Genomic DNA, 12,111 nt, shown 5'->3' with positions numbered 1-12,111 from the left:
TGTTGTTTCTAAATGATAAATATAATGTAGGAGTATTATGTTATGAGTATCTCAGTATCAGCTTGAGCTAGCAGAAAAATGTAACAGACCGAAGGATTAGGAATCGGGTTTAGGGGACAACGTCACAACGGTATAGTTTTCTATTGGGATTTTTTTTTAATTACTATTCAAAATTAGAAATCAGGTTTTTGGAACTTATAAATACAAAGTCTAAGAATTTATAATCATCTATCACATAATATTATATAAATTCTAAAACAAGTATTTTTCGTTTTTTATTCAACTTTATTCTAATTCATTTCGACCTAAATTCTCAACAATATTTCTATAGTCGATTAACACGTTATTTTTTAAATGCTTTGTATAATAGTTTATATTTTTTTTTTGGAGTTAGACAAGTGACCGGTGTTTTTCTTAGAAGATATTCCGACGACGTATGGCGAATTTTTTCTTAAATAAATGTATATTATGAGTTAATTTTCTATTAAGTTTTTAAAAATTCAGTTAAAAAAATAAAAAGAAAAAGCTAAATTCCCAATCCCACTACTTGATACATTCGACTTCTGTTTAAATAATGGCTAGAGATGAACATGGCTGTATCACACATTTCTCTTCTTTTCCCGAGTCTAGATATTCTCTCATATTAAAAATAATTATAACAATTAAAAGTTAAAAACATAATTACTTGGCTACTAATTTTTTTCACCCAGAATGATAACTACAAGACGAATTTGTTAAAATTTGAGTTACAAAATTAGTGAGAATATTTCTAATCACGCAATCCATTATGTTTATTTAATCTGGTTTAATATTAAATCCATTAGGTTGTATTAAAGAGTATCATTTCTCATGTAAATACTTGTCTCCTCAAAAACAACTAATGTTTTATAATTCATGTTTGGATATACATTTTATAAGTAAACCTAGACGTATAATTTCTTGTGTCCAATACAAAACAGTTTCATAACCTGAAAACGTCTGCAAAGTTACTCAGATATTAGTGGATGACACTATGTAGAATTTTTAAAAAATGTTCTTGTTGTTGGAAAAGGCCAACTCATACATCTCGAAGTTCTTTGGATCTAAACGTCAAATCAAATTCAGTATGGCCATTTATTCTCTAAAATCCTATAAATACATGTTGTTCTGACTTTATGTCTTCATTGAATCAACATTAACAAATCCGATCCCCCAAAGCAAGCCCAAGCTTGTCTATCCCCACACCAACACATACACAAAATTTCATCAAACATTATTTCCTTATTTTGAAACGTTTGATCTTTCAAACTCATTCTTTGTTTTTCTTCTTCTAAACTCTAAAAGAAGCAATCGAGATGGCCCGGATTTCGTCAGACCCGCTTATAGTTGGTAGAGTGATCGGAGACGTTGTGGACAACTGTTTGCAGGCGGTGAAAATGACAGTGACTTATAACTCCGACAAGCAAGTCTACAATGGCCATGAAATTTTCCCTTCCACAGTCACAAACAAACCTAAGGTTGATGTTCATGGGGGTGACATGAGATCATTCTTCACTTTGGTAAGCAATTTTCTACTGGTATTTATAGAAATCCAATTTACTATATGATTCAATTACCAAACCTTACGTTTATGGTATGGCGGAAATTGGCTTACCTAATTTGCTTTCTTAATAGGCATTTCTCCATGCGCTATATTTTTACTATATAGTTTCCCTAGATCCGGAATCAAAACATATTTGTATATGGTCCGATCCCAAGTGTCATTCGATTTCGATCATGGGACATCTAAGCTTTGTTTTTGGTGTACACTTATTCATGTGCTTCTCTTTATTTCATAAATAAGACATTTTCTCCACCCTAGGTTTTGTAAAGGGACTTGTTTGAATCCTTTTTTTGCAGAATACATGAGATTTAGTTAGTTATATTATCTTCGTATGCAGTTGTTTCCAGTACCCTATATATATATATATATATATATATATATATATATATATAATAGACTTTTAATTTTCAGAGCGAATTAGTTTTTTTGCAGATACATATGTGACTATGTGTTGTGCTTATTTATGTAGATATAGGATGTGTCACGTGTAGATATATATATTCATGAATATAAAATATTTCAAACAGGTCATGACTGATCCTGATGTTCCTGGACCTAGTGATCCTTATCTGAGGGAGCACTTGCACTGGTAAAATTTTTTCCTCTCAATTTTTCTTAAGAGACATAATTTTATGCGTAAATATATACAACAATTGTTTCCAATGATCAATCTCAGGATTGTTACCGATATCCCGGGGACAACCGACGTGACATTTGGTAAGTCAATATACACTATTTTCCATATAAATGTCAAACAAATAACATATCATATATTTATGCACCCTTCATTAGTTTCATAGAATCCGGAATATTGTAGCCTAATTGTTTAAATTATTGTTACTTTCGTGTTTCTGCATGTGAAAGTTATAAACAAGAAAGGGGAAAAAAAGTTTCATATACATGTCAATTACTATTTAAATACAAATAACATAATATATGTAATGGATTTATAATATACTGGGTTGTAATAGTGTTATTATCATGATAAAACACGGTTTATACCTCAAGAAATGTGTGCGTGTATGTTATAGACGACAAAAACAAATTTGTTTCATATACATACCACTACAAGAAAACAAAGCTGTTTCTGACGAAATTTCGGATATGAAAATACTAAACAGGAAAGGAAATAGTAGGGTACGAGATGCCTCGACCAAACATAGGGATCCACCGATTTGTGTATTTGCTTTTCAAGCAAAACCGGAGAGGAAGTGTGGTTGCTGTGCCATCTTACAGAGACCAATTCAACACTCGAATGTTTGCTCATGAGAACGATCTCGGCCTCCCCGTCGCAGCTGTTTTCTTCAACTGCCAACGTGAGACCGCTGCTAGACGCCGTTGACTAACTTCCGGCGCCTCCGTAAAGTAGCAATTTCCGTTCCCGGACAGTTGTTTCATGCATACTCTATATTAGTTATGGGAGGATTTCTGTATCATATATATATATATATATATGTTTGTATTGTTATGAACTGTTTGTGATTTCAATAATGTTGGCTTTTCTTGTTATGTCTATTGCATATTGATGGATGTTTTTGGTACAATGAATGAAAAAATATATAAAATTGATATTTCTTATTATTGCCCCAATCAATTGGTTGTACTGGTGGCTGACTTTTCTAAAAAAAGAAGTAATGAAAAATAGGGGTGTTTAGGTGTTTGGAAGTTAATTTTATGTGTGGAAAGCTATATAATATCAGTTTCTAATGAACATTAAGAGTAAACAATTAATTTGACGTTCTATATTGAATAGACTTCTAGATAATCGTTGCTTTGTTTTTTTTTTTGTATGATGCTAATGCAAGCACTTGAACGCCAATGGTTCCATATTGGATTTTACCAAACACAAAGTTTGACGTTAGCTTGAACTTGCGGCCTAACACAATTTTTATTCATGAGAAAATAATTCAAATGTTTTTTTATTATGTATTAGTTATAAATGTTATGTGGTGGTTTACTTGTAGGATATTGAAGGTTGTTAGCAGAAGATTTGGAGAAAACAAGTTTGAGAGAAAGTTTGTTGGAGAAATTTCTCAATTAATTCCAAATGAAGTCTGTTACAATCTTATATACAATTGAGTTTGTTATTAAACCGAACTAAACTAAAGAACTAATTAATTTAGAGTTAAATCATCGAAAGGAAATCGGTTTAGCTATACTTAGTCTAATAGGCCCCCTCAAGATGAGACGAAGATATTGCAGAGACTCATCTTGGATTTTAAGTGTTCAAACTGAGCAGGGAACAAAGGTTTAGTGAGAATATCTGCAACCTGATCTTCAGTAGAAACATGGAGCGTTTTAAGCAGGCCTTTGTCCAACTTTTCTCTAACAGTGTGATAATCCACCTCAATGTGTTTAGTTCTCTTGTGGAACACAAGGTTAATCGCAATGTGGATAACAGCAGTACTGTCAGAGAATAAGATGGGAACGATTCTGGTATTGATGCGCAGATCATTGAGTAAAATGACTAGCCAAACCATTTCGCAAGAAGCTAAAGCGAGAGCTCTGTACTCTGCCTCTGTAGAAGAACGAGAGATCGTATGTTGTTTCTTCAATCTCCAAGAAATGAGAGAGGATCCAAGAAACATAGAAAATCCTGTAGTCGATCTTCGACTGTCCGGACATGACGCCCAATCAGCATCTGCAAATCCCTTTAAAGCTAAATCATCATCATTGGCAGAGTAAAAAAGACCTTGGCCAAGACTACCTTTGATGTATTAAAGTACTTTATAAGCTGCTTGGAGATGAGCTGTTCGGGGAGCAGAAGAGTATTGACAAAGTTTGTTGACAGCAAAAGTGATGTCTGGCCTGGTGATAGTCAAATACATCAGTCTGCCAATCAAACTTCAATACTGTTCTCGGTTAGGAAGTAATTCACCATCAGTCTTGGACATCTTGAGGTTAGGTATCATCGGAATTAAAGAAGGTTTGCAACCAAGCATGCTCGTGGATGTGAGTAATCCAGTGCATACTTCCTCTGACATATAGAAATGCCTGCAAAGGTTCTAGCAATTTTCAAACCTAAGAAATATTTCAGAGGTCCAAGATCACGAAGTTTAAAACTCTGTTTCAAAGCATCAACTAGATTTTAACCCTGTGCGTCCGCACGAGAATGTTTTATTTTTGATTTCTAATATAAGTTGCATTTATCTTTTTTGTTTAGATATAATTTGTTTTTGTTATTTATTTTTTTAAATCAAAAAATTGTTATCATATTTTAATTTTAAACAGTAAAATTTATATATTAGTAGAATAAGAGTATGCGTTAATTAAGTATATATTGATCTAATGTTAATTATAAACTTTGTTATTATGTGAATTTAGATTTACACATAAAAAATCTATATATCTATGAACTTGCTAATCCATCCGTTTAGTTGTCTTAAATCATTTTTAATATCTTACATGTTTTGACAAACTAACCCGTATAAGACTATAATTATAATTGTATAACCCTATAAATATTTACTAATATAGAATATTTGGACCAATTGATTATGAAAAAATATAATAAGATATTTATTTATTATTTGTCTCAAATCATCTTAATATCTTACATGTTTTAATAAATTAACTCATGGACCTTAAATATATATATATATATATAACTCTAATCAGCTCGATCATATTATTGTATAATATAAATATTTATTAATCTCAAATATTTGATATTTTAGACCAATTGATTATGATAAAATACGATAAAATATTTATTTACTATGCATTTTTATAAAAATATTATTTAAATTTAAAATTTTAAATTAAATCTCTCCTGTATTTAAAAATTTTCAAAGTATTAAATTATTATCTAAATTTTCGTAATAAAATTTAATAATATTTTTTTTTGAATTTTTTGAATTTAAATTAAATTGAATGCAAATTTTTGTAATTAAATTTAATTAAATTTCTAATAATTTGAAATTTAAATTAAAGATGATCTAGATTTTAGGAAATCTAAAAATATCTAAATTAATAACTAATTATCGAAAATTAAATATAAAAATAAAATAAAATATTATAAAAACTTTATGAGTGTTTGGATGCAAGCACTAAATGTGCTTCTATTTTAATAGAACAGATTAATTGAGTTGCAAGAAGTTCTGTTGTACTGGCGATAATGATGTCGTCCACATACACCAAAACAGCAACATAATCAGATCCTTGAACCTTAACAAAAAACGTGTGATCTCTATTAGAGTGAAAGAAGGAAAGGAGAGGTGAGGCCGAAGTCAACAAGACAAGGCCGATCATCTCCAAGTCAAAGAAGAGGAAGAAGAGGAGTGTCAAGGCCAATGACATCAAGACAAGGCCGAAGACAACTCCAAGATCTCTCAAAGAAGATAAAAAGAAGACAAGACAAGGCTGAAGAAGCTATTGATCAAGTCTAGCCTCGGCCTAAAGAAGAAGAAGAACTGTACGGCCAAGTCAACTCCAAGAGGTGTCCGTACAAGTCTAAGGTTGTGTAAGGCCGAGGCCCATTAGATAAGAAGAAGAAGAGGACGCCAAGAAAGCCTAAAGAATGCAAGGAATAAGGCCCATAAGTGACAAGAAGAGGAGGGAAACGAATTCAAATTCAAGTCTGCTCTCACATGTGACTAAAGTCACATGTGACCGTTTATGAGCTGTCACTTTCAGCTCTTAACAAGACAAAAACGCTCTCTTTATGTCACTCTCAGTCTTGGCTCATGTGTTAGGGCTTCCTCTCTTCCTTTCTCTCTATAAAAAGAGATGTAACCGAGCTTGTAAATGTTACACAGAATCAATGAAGTGATTTCTCTCTTTTATCTTGTTCTTCATTCTATTTCGCAATGTAGAGTCCTTAGAGAAAATCGTTTGTAGTGATTGCCCTTAAGGCAGCCTTATCACTTCATAAACACTCACTTAACTCTTCTTTATTTGCTTCTCTCATCTAGATTACTGAGTCTTGCATCTCAAGAACACAAACTCTCTATGTGTTGTGTTCATTGCTTAGATTAGTCTCAAACTAGATGCTTTCCCTTTATAGAATCGTTTTCTTCCTCATAGATTCGGTTCTACTTATGTTTATTGTGTGGATTCCATCACAAGTTGATGGTCTCTTCTCTCTCTTGAGATCGAGTTTATTTTGTGTGGGTTAAGTGGTTTCATTCACCAAGTGAATGCTTCCACCATTTGTTGAGCTTTGTCTCATAAATCCCAACAATCTCTATAACCTTTAGTGAAACCCAATTGAAGCAGAGAGGTAGAGAACTTCAAAAACCATTGCCGAGATGCCTGTTTCAAGATTTCTTAAGTCTCAGAACTTCATTCTTAGGCAAAGAGCCCCCCTTCCTCTCAGCGTATCCCTCAGGTAACTTCAAAAAAATTTCTTCATCTAAGTCACCATTCAGGAAAGCATTGGAGATATCAAGTTGTTTCAGAAACCATTTCTTTGAAGCAGATCAGCAAACGGACTGTAGCAAGCTTCGCAACCGGTGAAAAAGTTTCAGTATAATCCAGTCCTTCTTTCTGGGTATATCCCTTAGCAACCAACCGAGCCTTGTGGCTGATAACACCATATTTTGACCACTTTTATGGATCGTTTTGAAATAATTTTTCTATGTTTTTAATTGCTTTTAAGTACTTTTATTACGTTCTTCTAGTATTTGTAGTTCCAAGACTCTTTTCAGGTAACTTAGGGAAAAGCTTAACAAAATGGATAAAAAACCAGATTTCAGCTCAGAGTCAAACCGTCAGAAGTTCACCCCTGATTGAAGGCCTTCTCACCGTCTGATCCAGCTCAAATTTGGAAACCTTAAAGATGGAAGTATCAGCTTTCCAGCACACTTTACAGCTTGGCAATCCAACGGTTCAATCAAAAGATACGCAAAGAGCAAGATGTCCCGTAAACCAGCCGGCAAGCGTTTCCACCCGCGGCCAACAGAGCATTTCCCGCGGTCAGAAGCACCGCGACCGCGGCCAGCCACCCATTCCCCGCGGTCACACTCATCCCGACCGCGGCCAGCCAACTCCGACTTTGAAGGCCCATTTCTGAAGCCTGTATCACTTTCCCAGCCTCAATTCCGGAACCCTAGACACCAGAGAGTATTGAAGACTATAAATACATGTCATTTAGGTCGTTTTTTAAGAAAAGAAGAGGAGAGACGAAATACTTTACAGAAATTTTACTTTAAGCTTTGTTTTTAGGTTTTAGGGAGAGAGAGATTTGTCTCTTGAACCCTTGTTCTTTCTTTTTCAATTTCAGTTTCTATTCTAGTTTTTAATACTACGTTTTTTATTTCGTTCATCATGTCTGAGTAGTTTTATTGTTGGGATTAAGGGGTTTTCGATGGGGATCTATATGTTCGATGAGGATTCCATGAGCTTTTGAGCCGAATCTTAGAACTTTTTCTTCTGAATTCGTTTTTACTGCATGAGAGTAGCGTTATGAATTCGTTTACATTTTAAACACACCACCAAAACCCCCACAAAACTGTTTGGTTCTAGACTTCCTTACTTTATATTTCTTTCGAAGGCTTTTGCAGGAAAGATCCTCATTCCCTGAAGATTCGATCCCTAAGTACTACAATCGATCAGTTGCGCACTTGCGGCTATTGATTTCATTTAGGGTAAAACTTGACAACCCTCGACACGACACACCACACCGACATCAAGTTTTTGGCGCCGTTGCCGGGGAAGGCACGCGTTTTCTTTTCCGCAAAACCCCAAGAAAGGTTGGTAAATCGACTCTAGAACCCCTTTTTCTGCATGTATTTCCATTTTTCGGTTATTTTGTTTCTATTTCAGAAGATATGGATCCTATAAATCAAAATACACACTATGAGGAAGGTCTCTATAACACTCCTCAAGCCACTAGACGCAGAGAAGAACACCAAGCCCGAAATCTTAGCTACATGGATCGATACAGCCAGCCAAACCACCCTTACCACCGGCGCAGAGAGACTGTTCGACGTCGGGAAGATCCTTATGGTCCTCCTCCAACCTACTTCGAGCCACACGCCTATAATCCTCCACTGCAGAATCCTAGTCAGCAAGAGGACAACTTGAAGATCAGCAGACGTTTGGGACGCCTCGAAGGAATGATAAACCAGTTCCTTGATCAGCAGATTCTCACCCAAAACACCCTCCTCAAGAAATTGATTCAATCTCTGAAGAGTTCAACAGAAAATTCGATGATATGTCCAATCATGTTCGAGTTCTGGAAGAGCAAACCCACAAGGACGCACAAACACTAGCTGGGATGATCCACCAAGTCGCAACAGAGCAGACGAGACAAGGGTATGACATCATACAGAACTCAAGTGATATTGCCGAATCGAAACAGGAGATTAAAGAAGTCAGAGAATCAGCCTCCTGGTATAGAGAGAAGACAGATGAAGAGTTGCAAGAGATCGAGCACAGGCTGAACAAACTCGAGCTCAAAGCACGGGAGATTGATGCAAGAATGGAGCAGATTCCCAACATTGAGCAAGTTGAGAGATTTTCTAAGAAATCTCCCAAAAATCCTGATGAAGATGACCAACAACGCCTGGTTTGAGTTCATATGATGCTGGTCTACCCAATAAAGAAGCTGGAGAAGTTTGTGTCAAGTACAAGAAGGAAGAAACGGACTATGAGCAAGTTATATCCGGAGCCGCGGGTCCGAGCATCCTGACCGCGGCCAAGGGTGCTTTTCCCGCGGTCGCGACGCCTCTGACCGCGGGAGTTGGTCGCTCAGATGCACCTCCGGGATTTGAGAGAAAAATAATACATCTTCTGTCCCAACTTCAACCTCCAGCACCTAAAAAAGCAACTCAGGGAGAAGAAAACCAAGTTTCAGATGAGGAAACAGATTGGCAGGAATCATTACCTTGTATGATGGCAAAGGAATGTGTTGAAGATTCAGCTGACTCTTCAATCCAAGAAGACCAGATATGTAGCGAGATAAAGATGTCATACATCGATTCAATCATTGAATACGACGCTGCAGTTTTCTTTTGTGAATCCTATTCTGCATTTGAAACACCAGCCAACACCTACAGAGAAAGGCAAGTTCGAATTCTCCATAAGGTCAAGACTACAGGTCAGTTTCTTATCTCTTGTTCTATTAGAGGAGAAATGTTTAAAAACGTGCTTTGTGATTCTGGAGCTTGTTTTAACATGATGTCCAAGGTAATTGCTTTGAGACTTGGTATTAAACACCTGCGCAGGACTAGAGCAAAGATTAGTCTAGCTGATGATTCCAATGCAACACCTCAAGGAATAGCTCATGAAATTCCTTTGAGAATAGGAGATTGCATAGTGCATGTCGACTTCTACATTGTCGAGACGAGAGATGCAACATATCCAGTGATTCTCGGATGGTCTTTTTTAGCAACTTCCGGAGCTATAATGGACTTGCCAAACAGGAGGATTTCATTTGCTAATATCGACAAAGATGTCTTCACAGAAGTTGTCCCATACAACAGCAAAGCAGGAAAACGTGCTGCAACAGAAGAGTTTGAAGAAGAACTTTGGAGTGACGAAGAACCTGCTAGGCAAAGCAAGGAGATGTCGAAAAAGACTTGTCTCAGGACAAGGTCTTCTTCATTGGACTAAGCCACGTCCAACACCAAAAGTTGAGCTAAACGACTTAAAACAGAGGCGCTTAATGGGAGGCAACCCATTTAGGTATTGTTTTCTTTAGAATTTTTTTTTTTTCTATTGATCTTTTTTTTCTTCTTAGTTTCAGGTGTTTCTTATAAAACAAAAAAGCCAAAAAAAATCAAAAAACAGAAAAAACCAAAAAGAAGGATGGTCCCTGACTGCTCGGCCCGACAGGAACCAAGGAAAAGCAGGAACAGGCCGCGACATAAGCCCCCACGGTCGCAGATGCTCTGACCGCAGGAAACATATGTTCGACCGCGGCGGCGTTCTTCTGACCGCGGCCGAGGACCGGTTTGCCGCGGTCGCGAGGCTCCTGACCGCAGCAAATGGTCATTGAGATCAAACCCGACCCCAAACCACCCACGTCACCTCATTTCACCTCACCAATCCCCACTCCACCTCATTCATCACCCTCCACCACCTTCATCACCACCTATCACCTTCCCAAACCTCTTCGAATGAATCTGGTTCATCTCCACCAGCATCCCAGATCCAGGTAAGTTCTCTTTGGCCTTACCAATTCGATTATCTATGCGTTTTTCTCATCCAATCTCGACTTGTTTCACACTGAGGACAGTGTGATTTAAGTCTGGGGGAGGATTTCATCCCTTTCTAATCACTTTTCTTTCATGAGTCTTGCATTATCTACACTTTTTGCATTTTCCTTAAAGTTTTTCAAAATCGGTTTTCAAAACAAAATACGTTTTAAAGGGAATGGTGAACATGAATCAATGATAGTTGACTGTGTGCTTTTAGACTTTTCCTAGTGACATGCTCATTCATGATTTAGGACTAGACTAGGCGGTAGCTAAGCACATTTGAAACGAAGTACCCCAAAGGAATTTGAATGATTTCGATTTAGATGAAGGGATACGCTAGCTCTGTTTTATTTCGACTTAATTTGGACTTAACTTTCTCATTGAAGCATTAGACCAGGGAAACGAATCATACATTCAGGACTCCTTTATCCTTTTACCACTCTCAGTTGATAATGGATGGCTAGTTCATCTTTAGCTAGTTCCCCACCTTAACCAATCCTCTTTCAAACCACATGCAGTCATGTTTTCTATTGTCTTATATGCAGATAAGTGTAAAAATGTTGGAGAGAAAGAGGAACGACGCAGTTTTCAGTCACCAAGGACAGAGACCTGCGATTTGTCGGAAACGTCCCCGGAAGGATTCAACACAAGAGGAAGCTCAGTTTGCCTTAGAAAAATCTCAAATTTTGGTTCAATCTCGTCCTCTAGTCTCTTTCTCTTTAAAAGACATTTCTTGTTCGAAAAAAAAAATCCGAAAATAAGAAAAGAAGGAAATAAAAGCCTTAGAGAGTCTAGAGAGGTCGAATTTTAAGTTCCAAGGCAACTGGAGTCTAATTTTATGGAGTTTTGGAGATCATTTTCTGATTCCCCTAAAGAATCTAAGTCTGGGGGAATAGCTGTTCACAACAAAGGAGGAAAGATTATGCAACAACATTTGGCAAGAAGAAGTGACTGAAAATTGCGGTCATCAACAGGTCCTTATCTCTCTTCCGGTTTTGCATATTATCTTGCATCCTCCAGATCTTCAGGTAACCCGAAACACTTTAACTCCATCACTTAAACAGCCCTTTAATGCCAAACGCCGTCTACCCTGGATGATGTCTTTAATGAGAACTCACTATTGAACTTAATGAATGTAGAGAGCTAGTTGACTGGAATCAAGATTTAGATTGTTTAAGTTTTGCATGACGGAAAAAGTGGACTAGTATCTCTTGTGCATTGGTGATAATTTTCTAGACTAAGTTGTGGATTGATGCACTATCTTTGGTCCTAGTTTAGGAGTTCATGTCTCTGAAATTTGTGCATTCCCTATTTTTCTTTTCACTTAACCAGTTTAGGCTTTTGCTTTGTTTGAGGACAAACAAAGGTTTAAGTCTGGGGGAGTTG

The 12,111-nt window shown here is 36.5% G+C and overlaps 1 protein-coding gene across 1 annotated transcript; it reads left to right on the top strand.

The window, feature by feature from the left end:
- The first annotated feature begins 1,334 nt into the window (after positions 1 to 1,334).
- On the top strand, positions 1,335 to 2,924 carry LOC18026634 (protein CENTRORADIALIS-like). The gene is made up of 4 exons (XM_006409695.2): positions 1,335 to 1,538; positions 2,110 to 2,171; positions 2,259 to 2,299; positions 2,704 to 2,924. The coding sequence occupies exons 1-4, from the start codon at positions 1,335 to 1,337 to the stop codon at positions 2,922 to 2,924; spliced, it is 528 nt and encodes a 175-aa protein (XP_006409758.1).
- The last annotated feature ends 9,187 nt before the right edge of the window (positions 2,925 to 12,111 follow it).

This window comes from Eutrema salsugineum, unplaced genomic scaffold (assembly GCF_000478725.1).
Source record: "Eutrema salsugineum unplaced genomic scaffold, Eutsalg1_0 scaffold_10, whole genome shotgun sequence".
Taxonomy (NCBI): Eukaryota; Viridiplantae; Streptophyta; class Magnoliopsida; order Brassicales; family Brassicaceae; genus Eutrema; species Eutrema salsugineum.
This window is presented reverse-complemented; position numbering and strand designations above follow the sequence as displayed.